At 41.8% G+C, this 26,251-nt stretch overlaps 1 protein-coding gene across 4 annotated transcripts in view; it reads right to left on the reverse strand.

The window, feature by feature from the left end:
* alg9 (ALG9 alpha-1,2-mannosyltransferase) overlaps positions 1 to 26,251 on the reverse strand; it is a 231,169-nt gene that overhangs the window by 39,080 nt on the left and 165,838 nt on the right. Inside the window, exon 15 of one of the 4 annotated variants that reach the window (XM_048562195.2) lies at positions 6,062 to 6,167. The exons of the other annotated variants lie outside the window; for them this stretch is intronic. Coding sequence (XP_048418152.1) covers positions 6,134 to 6,167 — 34 coding nt within the window. The 3' untranslated portion in view covers positions 6,062 to 6,133. Of the gene's footprint in view, positions 1 to 6,061; positions 6,168 to 26,251 lie in introns of those variants that run through there. 4 annotated transcript variants of the gene reach the window in all.

Consider the following 26,251-nt stretch of genomic DNA (forward strand, 5'->3'; position numbering starts at 1 on the left):
CGCAATCAAAGGTCCTCATCACAGCATGTCATGAATCTTTTCTGTACTGTCTCCCATGCCTTCACACCATTCTTAATCTCCAGAACCTGGCACAATATTGCAGTTGCGGTTGAACAAGTGTCTTATGTGAAGAGATAATTTACCTTCAGTTGCAGCCTGCTGTTTACCAGTGGCTGTCGACATAGAATCACAGAATTCCTATGGTATGGAAGAAGGCCGTTTAGCCCATCAGGTCCACATCGACCCTCCAAAGAGCATCCCATCCAGATCCACACCCTTTATCCCAACCTTGCATTTCTGATGGCTAATCCACCTACCCTACACATTCCTGGTCACTGGGAAGAAACTGGAGCACCTGGGGGAAATCCATGTAGACATGGGGAAGGGGAGTGGACAAATGCCATTCAGTTGCCTGAGGATGGAATCAAACCTGGGTTCCTGGCATTAGGAGGCAGCAGTGTTAACCACTGTGCCACCATGCCACCCACTTTTTTACATCACAGTTTTGTGGTAATGGATGTTTTACCAGCAATGGAGTGATCAACCATCTCTTTTATCAGGACAGACCTCTTGTTATCAAGCTTAGGCATGGCTTTCTGACGTAACAAGTATTCACTGTTTCCTGATGCATTGCTTTAGTCTATAAAGTCTCTGAATTAATGTTGTTTCAGTTTAATTTAACATGTACAAATCCCTATATCCTACAATAGAATCTGTCGCCACCAACAGTCATTCACCAATTCAGCCCCACAATTAAAGGAAGCCCCTATGCTTGAACATAGAGTCCCAATATTAATTCCAATTTTAACCCTCATGCAATGACATTAAGCTTGGGGCTGTTAGAAACTCACCAGATTTCTATCATCCATGTGTAATTTTGACAGACTATTTTGGAAAGAGTGTGAGGCCTACACTCCCAAGTGGGTGAGGGGCTTTTCTGAGGTTCTAAAGTCGGAGTTAGATGCTACAATTTAGACACTGTTGTTATTTCTACCGGCTAGTAAACATTCAGTACCCAGCATGGGCTTCATCTGGAATACTGGATGGGAGAGTTCCTCCAGATTCTACAAGGAAACACTGGACTTCCCACAGACTGAGCTTGTTCCCCTCCTCCCTCAACTACAATTCTCTCTGCTGAACCTCCACCTTAATTTGTGCTCATCTAATGGCAGTGGCGAGGAGAGGTGGGAGTTGTGGGGGATGTATGGTATTGGTGGTGGTTGGGGACAGTTATTCATGTGTGACCTCCCACTGATCTCTCACTACACCTACTCACCAAGCTAGCCTCTTTATTATTTGTGCCATAAGTCAATGTTAACATGGCTTGTGCTGCGCATTGGCAAACGTGGATGGGACCATGACAGTCACTTCATTAGTCTCATGCTGAACAGAATATAAATCTGGGTTTGATTTTTTTTTTCAGGACAATGGAGAAAGTGTTACCACCGATGTCAGAGGTTCTAGGGGCCAGGAATCGCTGTTCTGACTGGACAGAGGAAAGTGGATGTTATGTGAATTGTTTGCAATTTCCTATTGGGCGAAGGAAACACCGGCACCACCTATCTCGCTTAGCCTTGGATAAGCATTCCTACAATGAAAACCAGCTTGCTTTTCATATCCCAACACACTTTACAGGCTTGCTTTCAGACAAAATCTCAGGCTGAGTTACACGAGGAACAGTTCAGAAGGAGATCCAAAGAAAAAAGGCAGGTAGAGAGGTTTAGGGAAGCAATTCAGCACTTAGGGATAGAGAAAGCTGGGTTACGAGCTTCGTAATATTGCAGATGGATAAATATTAATGAACTAGTCTCTCTGGATTCCACGCTAATGAAAATAAATAATACCGGAGATTGAGTTGTCCATTAAATATATTGAGTCTTTCAACCATGGGAGCAAATTCAGTGTGGACTGAAAATCTCTCTCTCTACTGCTTGTAAAGCCCCTCCGTGACAAAATTTCTCTCTAATCTCTTGCCCTGAGCTTTGTATTGGAACTATGTTACAGGTCACCCAAGGTTCCCACGTTGCTGTGGCAACATATAGTTTCCAAGCAGTTGTAGCCTGGAGCTATGGATGGTGATGATAGAGACTCCAATTTCTTTCCATCACATGAATGGTGAAGAATCTTTCCCACTCATATCACCCACATTGGCATGTGTTCGAAGGATTTACAAGTTGGTACTCAATCTAATTGGTCACATTTCTAATGCATCCCCTTTTATCAAGTCCTGGAGCTGGATTTGGACCCAGAGCTTCTGGTTTAGAGGTAAGACACTTACCTGAAGTGTCATAAGACACTCATTGATAGCTTGCACAAAACCGAAACTAATGCAAGTTTGTGTTATTAAAGCTCCTTTCACCCAAGGCCCGTTGTGGGGAGGTCAGGAAGGAAGTCCACCTCAGACAGAAATTGGAAGACTTTATCAGAGTTCGGTATAAATTTGACCAATTCACCTACAACAGTGGACAGCTGTGAGGTGCCGCTTTATGGACTAGGATTCATGGTTGAGGCAATAATGGGTGCTTTATCCCATGATTGTCCTGCAATATTTAAACTGGCAGAAATCAACTGAAGTTGGTACCGGGCATCTGAAATCAAAAATATTTCATTCACCAGCTCAGAATTCCTCTCATTAATCATGACATTTCTACGAAATTGAAATGGAACTAATGCACAAAACAACAGAGAATCCTTCAAAATAACCTACAGGTTTTATTCAAAAAGATCGTCAAGGTTATCCATTTCAGAAGCAAAGAAAAACAGACAATGGTATGGCTTAGCAAAAATCTCCACCGAAGCTTAAATGATTAAATAATTAAAGTTTTAATTCTTTACATTATTAAAGAAAAATTAAAATCAACTGAAGAAAATTGCTGCATTTCTGGTTCAAAACAAGCCATACTTCAAAACAGAAAACAATGGGTTGATAAAATTCTTCCCTTATTTATTAGTGTCTCTGAATTGATAATAGTCTAGATCAATTCAGTTGCATTGTCATTTACCATCGACTACTAAACTTTCCAACACTGATGTTTCACAGACTTTTAAGGAAAATTAGTTTGACACATGAAATGGACTTTTTCAAAGATTTAGCTAACCATTTAAGAATTTCTTAATTACAACCGTCCTTCCCACATAAAGTCTCTAGATTTCAAACATCCCACCCCCAGCCCTTTGATCTTCCTAGCTACTTATCAAATGATTGAGAAGGAGTAAGAGATAAACTACTTCTCAAGCCTCAAACATTGCTTCCCTCATCTAGCATGTATGTGCAATGTTTGGGTGAAACACACCAGCAATTCTTCCAATCCTGCCTCTAAGTATGCTCTGCAGTTTCCATGTTTTCCGCTTGGATGAGAAGATAGCTTCATGAGAGTAGAAAGGGCCTACATTCCATGGCATTTGGAAGGATTAAACATTGAAATAAATAAACTTTTGAGGCAGCTTGAAAGGGGAGACATTGAGAAGCTTTTTACTTTGCTGGCAAATCAAGAACTTGGGCAGCACGGTGTCTCGGTGGTTAGCACTGCAGCCTCACAGCACCAGGGACCGGGGTTCGAGTCCACCCTCGGGCGACTGTCTGTGTGGAGTTTGCACATTCCCCCCATGTCTGTGTGGGTATCCTCTGGGTGCTCTGGTTTCCTCCCACAGTCCAAAGATGTGGATAGGTGGATTAGCCATGGGAAATTGCCCACAGTGTTTGGGGATGTATAGGTTAGGGGGATGGGTCTGGGTGGGATGCTCCGAGGATTGGTGTGGATTAGTTGGGCTGAAGGGCCTGTTTTCACACTGTAGAGATTCTATGAACTTCTATCTAATGGTCACAGCCTGAGGACAAGAAATTGGCTACTTGTGCCACATATGAGAATAAATTCTTTTGCTCAGAAGGCTGTGGATCTTTGAACCTTCCACTTCAAGAGTCTTTAGATGTTCAGCCACTGAATCTGCTCAAGACTGAGATCAATTGATTTTGGACACAAAGGGACAGGCTGGATAATGGGATAGATCGTGCATGTGGATAGGCATGGAAGATTACCATGATCTTTTTAACAGGTGTAAAGAGTCAAATGGTCTACAAGGGAATTCACTTGTCGTCAAAGTTGTATATGAGAAAGTAAGCTCCATGTCTCTGCCTGTTTGCAGGCGTTCGTCATTCTTATTTTAAAATCTAAAAGAGTCAAATGGTCTACTCCTGCTCCTATTACGTTCTTACAGGAACATGCCTGGGTTCTGAGACCACGTGTACCCCAAAAACCTTGCCCTCTCAATATTGCAAGGCCCACTTTCCAAAATAACTTCTCTTAAGTGTAGGTTTATTAAAGTTTTTATTATTACAATTCTCCTTGCTGTAAGGATTAGTCATAGCCCACTTACCAAAAATATTAATGGCAACAACTTTGCAGATTTTTAAGGGAACAAAGTTGCTTCAACTGATTCACACTCGAGTCACTTTAGATTTTAAAATAAGAATGACGAACGCCTGCACACTGGCAGAGACATGGAGCTTACTTTCTCATATACAACTTTGACGACAAGTGAATTCCCTTGTAAAATTTCAAAAGCTTCAGAAACAGCAGGATTTTTTTCCCCAATAATCACACATAGCTGAATGGTAACAACTACAAGGAACTGTCCATAGAATCTTGCACCATAGAAGTTGGCTATTTGACTTGTCGAACCTGTGCCAGTCTGTGGTAGACCTATCCAAGTGCAGCAGTTGCATTCTGCTGCAAGGGGGTGGCTTAGCTCAGTTAGCTGAATGGCAGGTTTATGAAGAGTGTGATGTCAACTATGTAGGTTCAATTCCTGCACCAGCTGAGGTTACCATTGAAGGATTCTTCTTCTCAACCTCTCCCCTTGCCTGAAACATGGTGAACTTTCAGGTTAAACCACCACCAGTCATCTCCCTCTAATAAGAGGGCAGCCCCGTGGTCTGGTCAGACAATGGAAACTGTATCTTTACTCTCCTACTCTTCCCCATATCCCTGCAAATTCTTTACCTTTACATGTTTAATCAATTCTTTTTGAAGTTAATATTGACCCTCCTCCCATAAAATCAGGCAGTGCATTCCAGGGACCATAATACAGTGACAATGTCACTCAAATACTAATCCAGAGGGGCTTGATCTAATGTTCTGGGGACACAAGCTCACATCTCTCCAATTCAAGAGATAACAAGGTGTACAGCTGGATGAACACAGCAGGTCAGCAGCATCAGAGGAGCTGGAAGGCTGACGTTTCGTGCCTAGACCCTTCTGAAGGGTCCTGATCCTCTGTTGCTGCATGGCCTGCTGTGTTCATCTAGCTCTACACCTTGTTATCTCAGATTCTCCAGCATCTGCAGTTCCAACTATTTCCCTCCAATTCAAATTCAATACAAGGGTAAAGCTGGGGTAAAATGGTAGTCTCAAGAGTATCCTACCCAGACTCACCCCATCCTTGTAACCCTGAATTTCCCAGGCTAACCCACTTAGCTGCACATCCCTGGACACTATGGGCAATTTAGCATGGCCAATCTACCTAACCCGCACATCTCTGGGCTATGGGAGGAAACTGGAGCAAACCCACACAGACATTAGGAGAATGCGCAAACTCCTCACAGACAGTTGCCCGAAGGTGGAATCAAACCTGGGCTCATGGCAATGTGAGGCAGCAGTGCTAACCACGGAGCCACCATGCTATCCCAATAATAACAATCATAAGACTACTGAACTGGCATCAAAAATGTCCTTCAAGGGAGGATATCTGCCATCCTTACCCATTCAGATTAACACGCGGCCTCTGACACACAACAATGTGACTTACTCTTAACTCCCTCAAAAAATGGCCAGGCAGGAGACTCAGTTGAATCAAACAGCTCCAAAAAATCTGTGGGTGTACTTACTTCCTCCACATGGACTTCAGTAGCTCAAGAAATGGCTCACCACCTCCTCCTCAGGGATAATTAGGGATGGATAATAGAAACACTGGTCTCACTGGTGATACTCACATATTGCATAAACTAAGGAAAATATATCAGGTTTGAGACAACTAAATGTTTAATCTTTATTCTGTAGTTTACTGGAGCTCCTTGAAAGAAGTATCTTTTCTTGTACCGATTGAGATGGCATTTTCTTCTCATGTGAACTGTACTTTAGACAGCAGCAAGAACAGACGAAGAGAGTTTTCTGTGCAATTGAAACAGTGAAGAATCTCCATTGAATGAGTAATGACTGTTAGATAACATTGCAAATTTATTAACTGACAATGCTCAGCAGATTATTACAAAACAGCACACTCAGTACACTTGACATTAATTATACTGCACCTAAATGTGAGTTGAATATTAAGTGAGGTCAGAAGCTCAGGCTTCCATTTCCGTGCTGTGCAAGTGGCTGGTTCTCAGCATGTTGTAAACAGCTTTATATCCTGAGAGGATCGGATGCACTCCTCGACAATACAGGATTCGTCTGTTTGACTTATGGACACCCTACAGACATTTGACGGGCCCCATAATTATCAGCTTCCAAAACTTCAAATGGTATATAAAGCTTCTTTCATTGAGTAGCTCACACACACTGTTAACAACATGGTTAGGTTGCCTATAATATGAAAGGAATATGGAGAATGAAAAGGTGAATGGATTTAAATAGAGAGGTCTTTCTGAGGGCCAGCAAGGATACAATGGGCCAAAAGGTCTTCCGTAACTTAGAAACTGCAATAAATATTGAGATTCAAGTAAAAACAGCAGATGTTGGAAATGCTCAGCAGATTGATCAGTATATGAAAGGGAAAGATAAGTTAAACTTCTATGAGCAATTATTTGTTGAAAATGAATGGCGTAGTTTTAAAATATGACCAAGTGTTTTTCTTTTTATTAAAAACAGAAGTTTTACTCGAGGAAAAGATGGTCATTTACAACATAAAAAAGGTAATATCCATTTGAACTAGGGTTTACAAGAATGCATCCCTAATCCCTATACTCCAAGGACTAGTTCAAGAAGGCAGGTCACCACTAGCATTTACTCCAGGGCAGTTCGGTACAGGCGACTAATGCTGGACTAACCAGCAACATCCACATGAATGAATAATAAACAAAAAATCCCACCATGTTTTCCTATGCAAAAATGACTTCAATTTCCTATAAGTCACTCCATGTGACATTAGTTTCAGATATTTATGTACTTTAACAATTGGAAAACAGGCAAGATTGAAATGGAAATAAAACATTACATTTATTGCTTCACTGATGTCATACCTGAAAAAGACTTGCCTGTCTTAAATTTCCTTCCCCTCTACTTTAATAGGTGAGCTAAAGCACATACTTTATATATGTTAACATTTTTACAATGATAGCATGGAAAGAAATTTCAATGAAATGAGCTAAGTGCAAATATTGTACACCAAGTAGCTTTGGAATCTTTGTGTGGTGAAGCACAGAGGATGCGCTTTCTGGCATTTATGATAAAAATGTAGATGCAAGTCACAGGTTGGTTTTTTTAATAAGTTTGACGTTGATGCATATTTCCATGCAAAACAATGTTTAACTCCTGAGTAATTTTGATGGATGGAAGCATTTTACTTAGAGCAGTTCATGGAAATGTCCTTGCTGAGGTTATATGATGCTCCAAAGTGATTGACAGAAGATGTCATCACTCTTGTGGTATGACTTTATGTCGCTAATATTTCCGATAGCGAGGCCAAGCCTCCAAGGGGATTGTAGTAGGTGGATTTCCAGGAAAAGCATTTTTCAAGGTGACTCACAGAGAAAGCAGACTGGCATTGGAACATTGTAAAGTTAGATCACAGTCTATATAAGATGTTAGCATAATTTCATGCCACCGGTTCTTAGATAATTGATATTTAGCAATAAACAATTGCTTATGAGATGATCACTAGGAAAGATTTAAAACACGTCTAAAATCCATAGCAAGTATATTAAACATGCAGATATAACAAAGTGTGGAGCTGGAGGAACACAGCAGGCCACGCAGCATCAGAGGAGCAGGAAAGATGGCATTTCGGGTTTTTTTCTGAACAAGGGTCCTGACTCGAAACGTAATATTTCCTGTTTCTCTGATGTTGTTTGGCCTGCTGTGTTCATCCAGCTCCATGCTGTGTTATCTCAGGCTCCAGCATTTATTTCTTGATCGCTCCAGCTGTTGAGAACAACTCATGTTAATATGGTCCTAATGAAATGCCATCATGCCCTGGTCTGTCAACAGTGATATATCACACCAAGAGGTTCCGGATTTCTTCAGTGCTGTGTACTAACCTGTGGTGATTTGCATCAATACCTGTTCATTGGAAATGAGATCTCTGACCTCTCTACCAAGTGTATCAGAGCCTCCGACAGTGCAGCACTCCCTCAGTGTGCTGTATTCAAGTGCAAACCTGATTTGGGTGCTCTGCTGTTCTCTACATAGATGCTATCAGACCTGCTGTGCATTTCCAACATTGCTTTGGATTCTCAACGTATGCAGCATTTTGTTTTTATGCTTGGGTGCTCCAGTCTGGGTGTGGGGCTTAAACCTATAACCTTTGAAATTCAGAGGTCAGCAAGTGCTGCCATCTGACACACTTAAGAGTCACTCATCAAGGAAAATACCAGATTTGAATCCAGGTTTTACATAGCCAGTTGACTTTAGCTGGGGCAGTGTTGTTCCCACATTAACTGGCTGCAGCCTCCCTTCGAAAACATATCAGGCGATTTCCCAATGCTGCTTCCAATCACTGTGTACTCTCCCAAGCTCCAGCGTAAATGCTTGCACTCCCGTTGAGTGCAACGTCAACACCTACAACCTGAGCCACAAATCTACTCCAAAATTTTAGTTGAGAATTGGAATGAGCTGTGGTGCTCTCCAAAAGTTAAAAAGCCTTTCAATTGATCACAAAGTCAAATGGGCAATGGGACAGCCTGAGGCACAACAGAACAGTCCACCAATAGCTGTCAATGGAGAAGGTGAAAGCAACATTTAAAGAAGATTAATGTAACTAACGGTACATTTTGAGGATCCTGGACGGACTTGATGGGTCGAAGGACCTCATTTATATTGTCTGAATCTCAGATAGATCCATGACCAAAAGCCTGACACATTTCAACATGACCCAAAATGAACTGTAACACTGGCTTCAGATAATCTGGTATAAAATAACTTATTCTTCAAAAGTTGCAAGGTTGAGTTTATTGAAGTGTAATCTTTGAAGGCTAATGTGAATTAGCAGCAGTCCACAGCTGGGTGTAAGTCCTTTGGGATGTCCCAGGATCTGAGATCTTCTTAAAGCTAAAACTTATTCAGTAGAAGCATTTGGTTTGGAAGAAGTCATATTTGTGAAGGGCAATTATTTGATATGGACAAGCTCTTGGGATGAATCTGTTATACGTACATATTGTACTTCTGCTATTTCATGCTTGCTAAGCTTCGTGTTGTTAATTTTGGGAATAAATACTGCATTTAGCCTGTAAAAGTTTGCCTGTTGTGGTAAAATCCACAGTTCTAAAAATGTTGTGCACAGACTGAAGCCTGTTAAATCCAAAGAATACATTCCAGCAAGGGGTTATTTTTACATAAACTAAAATATTGCAGCTGCTGGAAATCTGAAATTAAAGGTCACAGGGCTGTAACATTAGCTCTGTTTTCTCCCTCATAGACGGTGCCCAGACCTGCTGAGTATTTCCAACATGGTGTTTATTTTGGGTCATTTTTAACCACAGTGTACGCACTTCTGCAAAGGTCAGATAGAGATAAAGGTAGATTCAAGATTGGAAGGAACAGATGATGGAAATACTCAGCAGGTTTGGCAGCACCTCTGGAGAAAGAGCAAGTGTCTAAATATTCCACATGGGGGTGAGTAACAAAAGTTGGAATTGTTTCCAGATCCTAAACTCAGATACCAAATGAAAATATCACTGCAACTTTTAGCCTCATTTTAATGGGGTGGGTTACCTGCTCACTCAAAGATGGTGGGCAGATTCCTGAATCTGGAGATCCAAGGAAAGACCATCCTGGCTGACAGGAACAGCAAAGTGATGTCACAGGTGTGTTACAGAAGGTGCTTCAACATGTCACCAACCTGCGTAAAAAGCTAAATACACACATGATGGTTCGCAAGGCTATTTTCAGAGAGCAGTCAACCACATTGCTGTGGATCTGGATACAGAACAGTAGATTTCCTCCCTTAAAAAGACAATAGAGAAACAGATAGGTTCGTATGACAAACAAAGATGGTTTCATGATTGCTGTTACTGAGACTAGCCTTCAATTCCAGCTTTTAAAAAACAAATTCACAGAATCCAAATTCCACCAGCTACCATGGTGGGATTTGAACCCACATCTCCACCGCATAAACCTGGGTCAATTGCTCGTCTGTTGATATACCACTTTACCACTTCCTCCCCACTGCCTCTAAGCATTTAAACTGGTCTGCAGCAACATGGAAACGTCAAAGTCAAATGGAAAGCTATTATCCTTGCCGAGTGAAACCCCGTAGGCCCCGAGCCTCCATTTCTGGGAGAGGCTGAAAAATCAGCCATGGTCTCTTCTTTGCAACCTGATGTGTCAACGATTTTTCTTGCCACAGATACTGCCAGACTTGGTGATTATTTCCAGTACTTTGTACTTTTATTTCAGATTTCCAGCATTTGTGGCATTTAGCTGTTTAAGGATCAAATGATAACTTCAGGAACAACTGTCAGATTGTAGTGAGGGATAAGTTTGAATTTAATCCCTGAGAACAGGTCTATCAGAACACATTCACATTTCACTTCTCTTTATAATCAAGCACCTGCACTTCCAACACAAAGTTCTGGGCAGATATTATAATGTACACTGTTATGATTTACTGAATTTACACAGTGGTTGTGAACATTTCTGGAATACTTGAAAAAAGAAAGATCAGACCTCAGGATCAGCCCTAAAAGTTACAAATAGAGCTGACATGAGATTATAAGAGAAAGGAGCAAAACTAGATCATTCAGCCCCCTGAGTCTGTTTCATTCAGAAGCCCACTTCATCCCCCGGTTCTAGATTCTCCTGTAAGAGGAAACATCCTGACTGTATCTATCCTGTCAAGACCCACTATTTCCCTATAAAATAATCTTCTCTCCCATATTAAAATTCACCACCTTCCAGATGCCAGTGGTGGGCAGCAGTATTCAGGTGGGCACTGTCAATATGCAACTTTTCCTGGAAATCCAAATGCACGAGAGGGTGGGCAATCTGAATTGGTAACAATCTTCAGTGTGACAACCCACTTTGTGTGTGCAGACAAATATTGGGTGATGTGCTGTCATTTTAGAATTTCTTCACACCTTATATTAAACATATATAATAGAAATGTACATTATATAATTGTATGATATTATGAAATGAAGTTCTTGAATGCTTTGCTTTTTTCCGAATGAAGACTTGGCTGAGCAGTAAGGAGATTTATTTCCTGTCCGTCAATCAAGCTGACATTAAAGTGACAACAGAAGAACTGTAGCTGCCAGGCTGCTCACAGAGAAATTAAGCTTGAGCTGCGGAGACTGTAAAATCAGTCTTGTCATAAATACACAGTCTCAATTTGCTTTATGCTGTGCTACATTCATTTATGCTCTATTGGTTACAGACATTCAGGAGATCTCTCAGCGTCGCAGCAAATTTAACATCAAGATTACAATAGGGAAATCCTGACAACGGATTTCACAGTCTGTCTGTTCTGAATGGAATATAGCTTTCATCTGATTCACTGTTTAACCAGCTCATCATTGAAAGGCTCAAACTATTTCATTTCAAACTAAATGTCTTCAGTTTCTCACAAGACTTTTCACCCTCAATTTGTTCTTCTTTCCTTAAGGTAGTAACTATTTTTGGAAGATGGGTGGCTCTCAAAATAAGGCGCATTCCTCAGTAGCTGATCCCATAAAAGGAAATGAATCCCATAAAAATGAATTTCTCCATTGTTATTTGAGTTACGTGACACCATCTACTCATTGTTGAATGTTATACTACCTTGTAAGCCCTGTGCTATCCTTTGTTTCTTAGAGTCTTGAAGTACATTCGGCCCACTGTGGTCGGAGGGCTGTTCCATTTAGTCCCATGCCCCCTAACCATGTATGAGTCTAGTGTGGCGATAGTTCAACTAGTGTAGCAAGAAGGATATTTTTGGTGATACAAGCTCGAAAGGCCTCTTCTGTACTGTATGATTATGTCCAGTAGCAGAGTGAGTTCCTACAGGAACTGATTTAACCATGCTTTTAGACGGTACATTCCAGTTCTCAGCCCGCTCTGTGACAAACAGAATCTCAGAACTGTTATGGTGCAGAAGGAGGCCATTCAGCCCATTACACCTGCACCAGTTCTATTGCCTAGCACCAATCTCCTGCCTTTTTCCTGTATCCATAAGCACTGTTTCTATCAAAATAATTCTCATAAATGCGTGAATTGAATTTGCCTCCACTGCATTTCCAGGCAGTGCAGCCTGTACCCTAACTACTCACTGTACAAAACAACAATGTTCTCACATCAACTTTGTTTTATTTGCACTTCAATATAATCTCTCATTCCTTTTGTCCCTCTTGAAAATGGGAACAGCTCCTTCCTATCAGAAAACTGTTTAGTAAGCAGTTGTGTCCATACAGAATTCGTAACTGGTAATTGGCTGAAACTTATGAAGGACATTTCTCTCATTAGAAAGAGTTTAATTAGGTATAGTCATTCTTGAGAGGCACTATTCCAGATCAAGCATGGGGCAAGTCAAGGAGTTGCGAGGGGTCGGGGTGGGGGTTGGGGGGGAAGTTGGGGGTTGGGGAAGTTGGGGGTTGGGGAAGCGATTTCATGAATGGTCAGACTGGAACAGGAATTGAACTACTGCTGCCAACTCAATTCTGCACCATGTTGTAGCCAGGACAGGAGGCTTTCAGGCACATTCTCGAGTCTGTAGTGAAGTGATTGACTTCAGTCAGGCACTGGTGGAAGTTCTGCAGTTGGATTCACTGGCTATGTGTTTGCCTGAGCTGTCACGGGAAGCAGCACCAAGTAGAAATTATGTGGTGAGTTGGCCCTGGGAGAAAGTCAGCTTCCCCCTGCCTCACTAATTAAATTCTGGGCGAGAACATCCAGGGATGGGCCTTCTAGGCCCATCACAATTCAGGTCCTTAAGCAGTCGATTCATGGTCAGGTAAGGACCACAGTTTACCTCCTCCCCAATAAACTGCTTCCCCAGTGTGTGAGAAATGTGACTAACTTGCCAACCGGGAAGCCAGCATGATCTGGCAGTCCTGTTGGTGAAGGACAGTCATTTGTCCTTACTTGTGGGCAATCATGGGCACAAATAGGGGGCAGCCTTTGAAAACTACCCCCTCTGCCTTTGCCTCCATTCCCCTTCATCCTGCTTCCCACCCACAACCCCAACCCACGGAAACAGCACATGATGTATACATCTTCTCACTCCTCCTCCAGGTAAACCCCAATTGGTAGACTTCAGAAGCCAGGAATTGCTGGCCTCTGGTTGGTCAGCAGCTTCCTGCCTGAGTGTCAGGGCCTGTGATTTGTCAAGCAATTCACCAAAGAGTGCCTGATAACAAAGTGTGGGGCCGGATGAACGCAGCAGGCCATGCAGCATCTCAGGAGCACAAAAACTGACGTTTCGGGCCTAGAGCCTTCATCAGGGTCCAGGCCCGAAACGTCAGCTTTTGTGGCTCTCTGGTGAAGGGTCTCGGCCCAAATCATCAGCTTTTGTGCTCCTGAGATGCTGCTTGGCCTGCTGTGTTCATCTAGCCCCACACTCTGTTATCTTGGGTTCTCCCGCATCTGCAGTTCCCATTATCTCTGATCACCAAAGAGTGCCTATCAGTTTTAAATGAGCTGATTGGCAAGCAGATTGATGCCTTTACTCGGCAGTGGAGGATGGTGTGTTAGCAGCCATCTAACACAGAATTATAGACGTGATACAATGCAGAAGAGCAAAGGGTCCATTGTGCCTGCACCAGCTCTTCAAATGAGCTTCCTTACCAGGCTGTCAATCTCCTGCCTTTTCCCTATTCATACACACTATTTCTATCCAAATAATCATTCAACTCCCTCTTGAATACCTCAATGGAACCTCCACCAACTGTCCAGGCACTGTATTGCATATCCTACTTGTTACCTGAATGAAAATATTTTCTCCCCTCATTTCACACTTGCTTCTTTAGCAGATCACGTTAAATCTGTGCCCTCTTGTTCCTGTTCCTTTTAAGAGCAGGAGCAATTTCTTCCTATCTACACTGTCCAGACCAGTGATGATTTTGAAAACCTCTATCAGATGTCATCTTAGCCTTCTTCTCTCCAGGGAGAAAAGTCACAAACTTTGCAATCCACGTTCATCAAATTTTTCATTCCTGGAATCATTCTTGTAAATCGCTTTTGTACTATCTAGAATGCATTCACATCTTTCTTGTAATGTGATGCCCACAAATTTTCAGAATACTCCAGCTGAGGTCTAAAAAGTGTCTAATACACGTTCAAGCTTTTCCAGCAATTTTGTTTTTGTTCCTGATTTACAGCATCCGCAGTTCTTTTGGTTTTTATTCAACATCACCTCCTTGCCCTTGTACTCCATGCCACTACTAATAAAACTTTGCATTTCGCACTTACAGTCCTCCTTACAGCTTATAACTCTTCCAAGTTTTGTGACCCTACGCTAGCCTCCACTGTAACAGAAAGTGGGAAAAATCTGCCTCCACTGTCTACATTTGGAAGGTTGATAACTGCCCAAGGGAACACATTCTGGATTGCTACCGACAGAATGTTAACAAGATGCATGCAATGAGCTAAGGGGAAGAGTGGAGATATGCTGTGTTGTCTACCTGTGTCCAGATAGATGGGTGATAAAGGGCAGGGTAGGAAGGGATATTACCTCCTCTGTTAACACTTGCCAACAGTAAAGTAACATTATTAATGAAATGTGAGGCTGGATGAACACAGCAGGCCCAGCAGCATCTCAGGAGCACAAAAGCTGACATTTCGGGCCTAGACCCTTCATCAGAGAGTTCATCCAGCCTCACATTTCATTATCTTGGATTCTCCAGCATCATCAGTTCCCATTATCACAAGTAACATTATTAGGCTGGATGCAGCAATATGGGAAAGAGTGGGGGGCGGGGGCAGGACTAATTCATTTGGCATTTTGAAAGAGCCAATTCAGACTTAATAGGCTGAATGGCTTCCTTCTGTGCCAGACTATTCTTGGGTTTACAGGAGGCAGGGCAGGAAGAAAAATTGATAAAATTAGGAAATATGTTTATTTTAATAAATAATTGAGCATGTTTCTGAAGCATTTAAGAAATGAGAGAGTAGATTAATATTTTAATAAGGGAAGCATTACTTACGGGATTGATATAACATCTTTTTACCCAAATGTGTAATTGTATTTTGTCTGAACCAGATTCCAGCTGCTGAAAGGGGCCTCACTACAGCCTTTCTGATCAAAGCAAGGCTGTAGTTCCATTACAATGCCAGCAATGCCAAGAATTTGTGCGTCAATTCTCTAGCATCAATGCAAAATTAAGCTGATTCACAGTGTCATTGTGGCTGCAGGCTAACTGTGGCCTTAATTAAAGTGAATGACGCTTTCACTGCCTAAAACAGGAAATCCTCTTAACCATGTTCACAGTGTACTGTTCTGGTCACCTAATCACAGAAAGGTTACAATTTCCTGGTAAAAAGAACAAGGTGATCAACCAAAATAATTCTGGATATCCAGGATGCAATTTGTGATGGAGAGTTAAAAGGAAGTTGAGGTACATTTTGAAATGACTACACAGAGGCCGGTATCAAGCCAACCTTTATTGACATGTACATAGCACTTAATAATAGTCCAGCTCCCTCAGAGCCAACTCCTAGAATGAACAGAACCTCTGACACTCCTGTACATATCTATCAGCCAGGGCTCCCTGATTGGACCAGATTAACAGCCCCAATCAGGAAAATTGTTTTCTATGAGGTCCACCTGGCTGACCTTGTTAATATCACTACATTTTTTCCTTGAAGGTGCAATCCAATTGATGTTTTCACAGTGATGAGAGAGAGCGATCCAGACAAATTCCTCACTATGGTCAAACTTGCACAGAAAAAGGGGATTATGAGCTAGAAATGAGAAAGCTGTGAGTACGAAATCTGATGCAAACCCATTTTCACTTAAGGACAGAGTAACCAGGAATTTTGGTTTTTCACTATATGTCCCAGTGTCCTGACAATTTCCTAATAGCTGTTTGATGTTCGCGGTTTTCACCCTTCCTCTTCTTGTCAAATGGGGACTGGGTCTGAAGAGAGAAATTTTGTCCTGTTTCCTGTAATACCCTTGACAATGCAGCCCTGTATCTCTCGACCACTCCCAGCCCCTTGATGCTCCCCGCAGGGGGCTATCTTGATCTTCTTGGTGCTGATAGCTCCACTGCTCTTGGAGAATTTTGAACGATTAATTAAATATTGTTTCTAACTCTGGCTGGACTTACTCTGGGGACCTCCCACTGTCAACTGTCTTAGGAATTCACTTCCTCAAAAGGCAGTGGATGCAAAATATTTAAATACTTTTAAAGGCTGAGATTGATAGCTTTTTGATTAGCAAGGGGATGAAAGATCATCTGGAGTATGCAGGTTGAGGGTTAAAATCAGATCAGCCACGATCTCATTGAATGGTGGAGCAGGGTCAACAGGCTGAGCAGCCTATTCTTGTTGTTTGTTCATATGTACTGACCCTCGCCCAGACTCTTGATATGGCTCGCCCAACAGGTCAACATCACAAAGCCCTATTTTCCTACAAATTTTCAGCATGAACCAGTTTTGACTTTTGAAGATCTGGCCAGGCTCATCTCAAATTAGGTTTAAAGCAAATCGATGTGTTTCTGAAGGTAAGGCCAAAATTGCCAATGGCCCCAGAAGACCAGAGACTGATATGACATTAAAGAGAGACAGGTGTGTTTAACCTCAGGGTAACCCAAGGCAACACCTTCATGGTAATCTCAGCATCACTTTGCACTTCCAAACCATCCAATCAACTAAGCTAATCCTGTATCAGTGATAATGGGAACTGCAGATGCTGAAGAATCCAAGATAACCTTCCTCTCACCCATCCCTTCCTCCCACCTCAAGCCGCACCTCCATTTCCTACCTATCACCTCACCCTGCCTCCTTGACCTGTCCATCTTCCCTGGACTGACCTATCCCCTCCCTACCTCCTCACCTATACTCTCCTCTCCACCTATCTCCTTTTCTCTCCATCTTCGGTCCGCCTCCCCCTCTCTCCCTATTTATTCCAGTTACCTCTCCCCATCCCCCTCTCTGATGAAGGGTCTAGACCCGAAACGTCAGCTTTTGTGCTCCTGAGATGCTGCTTGGCCTGCTGTGTTCATCCAGCTCCACACTTCGTTAACTAAGCTAATCCTGTTACTTTACTGTTTCTGAAGATATACAGGCACTGTCCTGAGGCAGATGGCAGCTGAAATTCAATCATGAAGCATGTTTTCTGTGACTTAACAATTGCCATTTAAACTACAACAGCTTCTGCCCAATAGTCAACAACTATCGGACAGTCGAGAGCAGAATATTGCAGAAAACGCGTGGAATCACTGAACATGTGCTAGAAACCTGAAATTAAGATAAACAATGCTGGAAATACCAGCAGATCCAGCAGCTGTGGACAGAATTTCAAAGCATCTAATCTACTTGCAGGTCAAGGGATAATTGTAAGAAAGTAAATCATTTTGTAAACATTCTACATTTTTCTCAACTTGATTGTGACATGGATTCTTTAAAAAAAACAAGAAACTATAACTTGAAGATAAGATTTTAACCAGCAAATTGTTGCCGCAAATGTCAACTGCAAGATATACCACCAAGAGGCCCACTATTTGAGATGCACTATACAAAAGCATCACTATCACAAATCAACCAATGCTCAGTTTCCACTTAGAAAGTGTCATTTGAACACATGATAGAATTAATATTTTACACCAGCGGCATCCTGTTGTGTGCGGCTTCCAAGTGAAAACACAAAGCAACTAAATAGCTGTCTTAACTTAAAACAGCAAGTTGAGGTATTGCTTCAGGAATTTTTTATTTCATTGCATCTGTAGATGTGGCGCAAGTTGATAGAAAGGTCACATTTTCAGAGCCATGTCAACTGCATGAAATGTTCTCAATTTAAATGTTAGCTCTGTTTCTTTGCAGTGTGTAGAGTGTGAATAACAGGCAAGACTGGATATTGTGGCCACGTGAAGTTCTGCTGTTTGTACATCTGCCCTTCATGAATTTGTATATTTGCAAAAGACTCATTGTACTGTTTTACCATATGTGGGTCTAAACTTTGCATTTCTGTGGTTTAAAAAGAAAGTCTTACTTCCTGGAGTAAAAGTGCACCAGGGCCATATGTCATAAACTTCAGCGGTTGCCATTTGCAAAAATCACCGATTGCGACGTCCTCCGAAGACATATTTTCTGCAAACGACGGGACTTTCCTCTATTCATGTGGCAAGAATCCACAACACACTGAAGGTCAGATCGATCCCACTGGAACTCTGCTACTGCAATCTGGACAACTTGCATAACTGACAGGCAACCTTCTGACCCTCTCAGCCTGTGGGAATCTACACCACCTTCCTACTGCTATTGGTACAGCCTACAGTTAGAGCATGACAAGAGATGAGGACATAAACATAGAAACAGAGGGTGAACAATGCTCTTCCTGCATGAAACACTACTTTGTCGAATATTTTGCTAATAATGTTTGATCACAAGAAAAGCAGCTCTCCATTCGAAATATTAACCAGATGTGTATTGGGAAATAAAACAAAGTGCTGGAAATGCACAGCTGGGCGACCTATTTCATTGCTTACATTCAATATATTAACCCATTTTGGTGTGGTTGGTTTTTGCAGCCGTTTTGTTTCTGAAACAAAGTCTCAAAGAAACAGAGATTCACTGGGGCAGAAAAGGCCACTTGACCTACTGAGTTTCTGTCGCATTGGTTCCAATTCCCCCATTGTGTCCCCAAAGTCCAACAAGCAGATTTCCCTCAAGAGCGCATCCTTTAGAGATAACACATGAAGGCTCTAGGCCCGAAATATCAGCTTTTGTGCTCCTGAGATGCTGCTTGGCCTGCTGTGTACATCCAGCTCCATACTTTGTTATCTTGGACTCTTCAGCATCTGCAGTTCCCATTATTTCTGATACAGTTTCCTTTAGAAATCATTTATCGTCTACGTTTTACACACTTCTGAAGGCAGAGAGTTCCAAGTAATGATACTGGCTGCATAATAATGGTCTTCCTCACATTCTCCAACACCCTGCCACCTGTCAACCTCGCCAAAACCTTAAACTTATCTCACCCAGTGTTGGGCTGGGGTGGACACAGTCAGTCAGAAATCACACGACACCAGGTTATAGTCCAACAGGTTTATTTGAAAACATTAGCTTTTGGAGCGAAGCCCCTTCTGCACTGCACACCTGGTGAAGGGGCTACGCTCCGAAAGCTTGGGATTTCAAAAGCAAAACCTGTTGGACTATAACCTGGTGTCGTGTGATTTCTGTCTGTGTCACCTGGGCCTCATACCAACAGCGAGTGTACACAGTTCTTCTTTGTTTCCAGCTTCAATAGATATGAAGAGTTGTGAAGCCATCTTTCTGCGCTGAAACGAAAAGGTCCTAGTTATTGCTACATGATGGCGATAGGGTATACACCAGTATTGTACAAAAATCTGACTAAATAAAAAGGTAAGGTTATCATAGTTCTACTGGGCCATGTGGCTGCTCTCTCATTCAAGACAGAAATGACTAGTCGTGGTTTAACCTCAAGGTCACTGTGCCTCAGGCAAGGGGTGAGTTTGAGAAGGAGAGTTCTTCATTGTTAACTTAGCTGGTGTGGGAATTGAACCCACACTGTTGGCATCAATTTTTGTTGCAAATCAACACCCATTCCAACCAAGTAAAATACCAAAGAACAGCTGCTACTTTAGAACTGCAACACTTTCAAGAAAATGGGGTAGAACCTTCCTTCTTTTACAACATTGAGAGAGGAACTACACTTTGTCCTTTTTAATTTCCTTCTGTTCATTGTCTGGAAACACATTTCGCATCACTGTTCTGTTTGCGAAGTGTGACTGAACAATATTAATTTTGGATGTGTTGCTGAGTGCTTGCAAGTAGCTCTGTCTGTATTAACTGTGACGGATGAACTGAAAAGGTTAAGTCAGAATTTAGCTCGATGCTTTCAGTAGACAGAAGGTTCACGCCTTGTGGAGAGCTTGAATCGCATTTTTATTAAAACAAGCTTGATACTGCAAAGCAATCGACTGCAACTGAATGTACCTCGGAGAACTGCGGCACAAAGTCACCTTGTCGCATTTCCTTTTGGTTGCATAATTATGCCACCAAAAGCTCAATTTCATCAACAGCGATAGTTCTTCATTTGAAATCCTGCCATTCGGCACCTCTAGAGGTTTCAGAAGCCTCCGACTCAAGGAATTCAACTCTTCAGCTCCGCATCCGTGCCACTCAGAGATTGTTTTCTGCACAATGTTTGGCAAATCCAATAAAGTCTTGCATTCAAAAACGTTAAAAGAAATCTCTGCACACAGAGGAAAACAACGACCATTTCCCACGATACCACATGAACAAAATCATGCTGCTCTTGACATTATGCTACATTTTTGTGAAAAAAAATTAGAAATGATGCTTTGTTATAAGTATGTACTTGAACGAATAATGAATGGAGAACAAAGAACAAATAAACACAGACGAATGAAAACAGATTCATGAAAATCTGAGACAAAAAGCACAAAGTACTGAAAGATAAATCTGGGAGAGGGAAGAGATTTCAGAAAATAAGCAGTATTTATGTACTGCCTTTAATTACCTCAGGACACCCTGAAGTGCTTCACATCAAATTAATTTCTTTTAATGTATAGCCACAACCAGATAAATATGGAATCAATTCTCACAAAGCAAGATCTCACAAATAACTCGGACTTAGAGAACATTTTTAACACGATTACAAGCACTTCACAGAGGCATGATAAGACAGCAATTAATACTTAAGGTGAAACAAGGGCAGTTGGTCAAAGACTTAGTCAAAGAGGGGAATTGTTGGCTGCATCCCAAAGGGAGAGAGTAAGATAGGAGTAACAGGGAAGTTTAGGAAGAGAATTCCAGTCGTAGGTTTCAGGCTGCAAATGGTGGAAGTGATTAATATCAGTGATGTTAAAACAGCCAGAATTAGAGGGGCACAGACATAGCGGGTATTTTTTCCAAGGGGAGGAAAATAGAGACAGAAAAGAAGTAGGCCATGGAGACATCAGAAAGCAAAGACGAAAATTTTAAATTCGAGACACCAGGACAAAATGCAGGCAATGTCAGGAGAACGGAATGAGATGGCTGGCAGGAGCTTGGATGACTTTTTGTTTGTACATGCTCAGTGGTCTGACGATAATAGGTGGCCGGGGTGGGGGCTGCGGCATGCCAGGTGTCATTGGTCTATGGATAAACTGCTAGAAGACTGAGGCAATCTTGGCTCTGTCACTTTGGAAACTGATGGGGCGATCTCTCGCCAGTGAAATCTAGATCCATCAGCTGATGGTGGTGCCACAGCATGTCAAAGTCTGCACCCACCAGCACGGCCTCTGCGATGAAATCAATAACCAAGACGAAAAAGCAATGAGGACAGCTGGCAGCCTTCCCACACACTTGCGAATGTATTGGAGAAATCCACGGTGCCTGTGCTGGTCTTGACGCAGCAGTTGGAGTCATGGTTTAAGGCCTTGATAATGTAAATATATCGTTCCGAGATGTTATACCAGCAAGTGATACGTGAGTGACTGCCAATGGGTGGTATCAAAAGCCTTCTTCATATCAAGGAAACCAGGACGCAGTATCTTCAGGGAGGGATATATAGAGGCTGATGTCTACACAAAGCAGCATTGGTGTTTCAACAATCTGGCCACTCAAAAATGTATCTTTGCTATGAAGCTCAAATCTGGTCCTCCAGTGTAATGCCAACTGCAACCTGTGCTAGTGAGGCACGGACAATAGCTGTGAAGGCACCACACAAGTTCACCAGCACTACCCACACAAGATCCTGCAAATCGCATGGAAAGACAGTCTCATCAATGAGGAAATGCTGCGGAAGAAGTCAGAGGCTCCCATGTGACAATGACAATGTAAAGTGTTCCTTGCCTCCCAGATGTAGGCTCCAGAGTGGACATCACCAGGTCAAAGGAGGCGAAGGTTTGGCTAGTGAAGAACAATGAAGGGGAACCTCCAGGAACAGGACTCCACTTGGGGTGGAGTGAAAGAGACTGCAGGGAACTGGAGCCAGCGGAGGAGTCTTGTTGCCCACTGTCGAGCATGGGACATTGGAATTAGGTCTATCTCATGTTAATTGACGGCAGAATCTGGGAGTCAGCCAGGAGTGTGTCAGAGTGATCCATTTTGAAAGGTAGCAAAGGAATCGATGAGCAGTAAATACTATTTGCAGCACTGTTAGTTAATGGAGAAGTGAGGGCCATGACATTGGGGAGCCCATTGCTTTTCTTTGGACATTACACTTTTACCTTTACAGAATTAGAGTTTAATTGAGGAAGCAAACAAGGCCTTGGTTCCTCAATTCAGCACTGAAATGTAGCATTGGTATGTGTGTTCACCTCCTGGATTGGGGCCTTACTACACAACCTCCTGAATGTGCTACCAAGTAGGACTCCACATCAAAACTGAAATCTCAATTCTAACCTTTACAGTGGCCACGCATTTCATTTTATTTCATTCCATTTTACATTATGACTGCAAAAGTTCGAAACACGCAGACTCTGTTCTCAGATTTTACAAATGTGAGAACAATGACGGTCAGGAAAAGACCCTCACAAGGTCTTTTTTAAAGGGCAGAAATCAATACATTCCAACACACACATGGTGCTGGCTCGAAGGGCCAAATGGCCTACTTCAGCACCTATTGTCTATTGTCACATTCAGAGTGATGAATTCGTAATTAGCAGAGTAGCGTGTGAAGCAAGAAGTGTATGTTGGAAGATTGAGTCCAATTTCAGATTCAAAAAACAAAATAAAGGGAGGGAAATAGTGATTTTATTATGGCATAGGCAGAATGAATGAAAGGAAAAGTTTTTAAAAAATTATTTGTATTAAATCTCCAGTAATCATTAAAATCTAAAGGATTGACACTTCACATGTTAAATTCACCTATCAGTGCTGAACATTGTTTGGTAATTAAGAGTTATGATATTTGAAGTGTATTTCTGCGAAAATTAACAAATCCTCACTTCATTTGGCAAATTTAAATCATGCATCTCAGGCAAATGCACAACCACAGGTGTTGTGAAATTGAGTAGAATACTTGTGGATTGGAAGGCAGGAATTAGAATTTGGTGTTTTTAAAATATTGATTTTGTAGAATGGTAGGTGGTGGTCAATGCATGGTCCCTTTAAAAGATGATATGTTTTCTCTCGACTTGCAGGTTTATAAAATGCCTGCAGGCAACAGCAGGCACAGAGAGTTCCTGAAATTAAAACATTTGCATCAAAGACTGATGGTTAGCAACCTTGGCAATAAAGCAACCAGTTTGAATATCGCCAATGAATTGAAACCACACACTTAAAGATCAAAAAACCAATTCAATTTAAATCCAATAGTTTTGACAACCTAGGACCATTCCTATAGTAAGAAACAGATATCTCAACAAGGGTTTTAAAGAAGAGGTTACTTGAAAATTGTTGTGAGAGCAACTGTGCTGTGTTAGAGTTAACAACCATCAGCTCCGAAGAGAAAATCACTGACTCTCACAGAATTCTCTACACCCCCACAAAACCATCATCTGACAAAAAGTACAATGGCACTCTTAGCTAATACTCCTGACACAAAAATTTGACGGAGAAAGGTGTTCCTGACTGAACAACAGTGAAGAAGACAGAGAACATTACTGAAGATGTATCCTGGCTGTAATTTTAAGAGACTAAGTTTTAAGTTTGTTTTATTAATTTGGTTTATATAAGCAGGACTTGTATTTATTGAAACAGTGTACCATTAGAATTTTGTTTCACTTAGGAATAGTTGGTAATTAAGGAGGGGAGATGTTCGGTTTGTTCATAGTTCTGTTAATTTTGTTCAGTTAGAGTTTGACAAATAAATTGTTACCTGTTGACTATAGAGTGACTGTCAGGAGTCTATTTCATTTAACCTCTTCTTCATAGCAGATTGGAGGTGGGGGTGAGAGTTGGGTTATACCACGTTTCACATTTCCTTTAACAGAATATAAGGTGAGGCGAGCTTCTTTGGGTGTTTCCGTTTTAGTTATCAGAGGGGTAGTCGACCCCCGCTTCATAACTCAAGACATTTCATACAATTCAGTGCTGAGCTCCTCACTAAGATAGTATTATCATCCAGTCTCTGCAGTAGCACGATATCTCAAAAAGCACCTTGCTGCCCAATAGTTATTTGCATCTGCGTGAATGTTGGAAGTTGCTGCCCAATTTATAAGTAATTAATGATTAGGTCTCAGCAGAAATATGGATCTGCCTAAGGGTAGACCCTTTGCTCATTTCTCAATGCTTCACAGCCTTGCCCCTTTTCTCTTACAGCTGCTTGTAAAAGCCTCCCATTTTCAACATCAATGAGCAACATGAGGAACACAACTTGCTTTCCTGTTGCCCTCCCATGTATTTTTCAAGAAAGGATATGTCCTCTTCCTGAAGCATCCTCTCTCTGCATGTCAAGCTGCAAGCTCTTCTACAATCATGATCAAAGATTTGCTGAACAAAAAAAAGGGAACTGGGAATGCTGATCGTCAGCAGCAAAAACAGAAAATCGGCAGGCCTGGCAGCAACCTAGAGAGAAAGCAGAGTTAATGTTTCGAGTCTAGTGACAGTTCTGAAGAAGGGTCAGCGGACCCAAAATGTTAACACAGCTTTTGCTCTGCAGATGCTGCCAGGCCTGCCGAGTTTTTCCCAGTAATTCCTGTTTTTTGTCAAAGATTTGCTCATTCCGCCATTAAGCATGGCTCCTAATCCCGAGCATGGGACCCGTACTTGGTGGAGTGAGTTATAAAAAGCCAGGTATGACCACCCCACAGTTTAAAATGACCCCACTGTAACGATCTGCATTCTGCACAAAATATATTCACGTTTTGGAATGATAAAATAGTTCACAGGCTGTTAAACTCATATATATGTAAGAATAGCGATAGTAATGTCACACTGACACTGTATGGGTCTTCTGAAGTCTTGATTAAGGGAAGGTTTTATTTTGACCTTATCTCATAAAGTATTAAGGTGAACAGTCAGTGGAAAGCATGCCCATTACAAATGTTTTTGTTCAAAAAGGTTTTGTCTGCTGACTGTTTAGTGCTTGTTTCGTGGATGACTTTTTTTTTGAACAACCACCTTAAAAGAAACTGCTCAGGTAATCAGCTGCTGGCAATTTCATAAACGTGGCCGGGATTAGTCACAGGAGAAACGGGCTCACTCCTATACTGGATGCTCCTGATTTCGAGAAGCACTGCATTTAGATAGAAGCCCAAACAGTGTGTCAGAAACAGGCCAAAAAATAAAAACACATTCGTTAACAACTCGCATCCTCACTGTTTAAATAATTCTGTGATAATTCTATGACAATTTAAGTGAGGCGAATAACTCTCTGCTCTTTTCTGTCTCCTGCTAAAGGGGTAGTTATGGCTTTTTCCCTGTACTTGGCTGACATTAAGCCTTGGGTGAGATAAAGTCTTTCCCCAATAATTCTCCTTCACCAACAACACCTTCAGGCCTCAAGGTTGGATTCTACCAACCTTCCTCAGTGTCACCCCAGGCTGCAGCAGTCTCTAACATCTCTAGCTCCTCACCTCCTATTTGGTGTGAAAACTCTGGTAGGGATCCAAGTCTGTCACCCACTCACCCATCATTCTGTCTGTTCCATTCTAACTTGCTCAACATATTCTCAGCTACAGTCCTGATATCTTTTTATGTCTGACAAGTCTTACGAAAATGTACATGACTGTTGTAAATAGTAAATGAATCTTGGAGTCTTAGAGACAGACTTTCCGGTCCAATTAGTCCATGCCGGCCACGTTCCTACACTAAACCAGTCCCGTCTGCCTGAGATTTACCCACATCTCTCCAGCCCTTTCCTTTCATGCACTTATCTCAGTGTCTTTTTAACATTCTAACTGTACCTGCACCCATCACTTCCTTTGGTAGTTCATTCAACACATTAACCACACTCTATGTGAAAATATTGCCTCTCATGTCCTTTTTAA

The sequence above is a fragment of the Stegostoma tigrinum genome, chromosome 32, assembly GCF_030684315.1.
Source record: "Stegostoma tigrinum isolate sSteTig4 chromosome 32, sSteTig4.hap1, whole genome shotgun sequence".
NCBI lineage: Eukaryota > Metazoa > Chordata > Chondrichthyes > Orectolobiformes > Stegostomatidae > Stegostoma > Stegostoma tigrinum.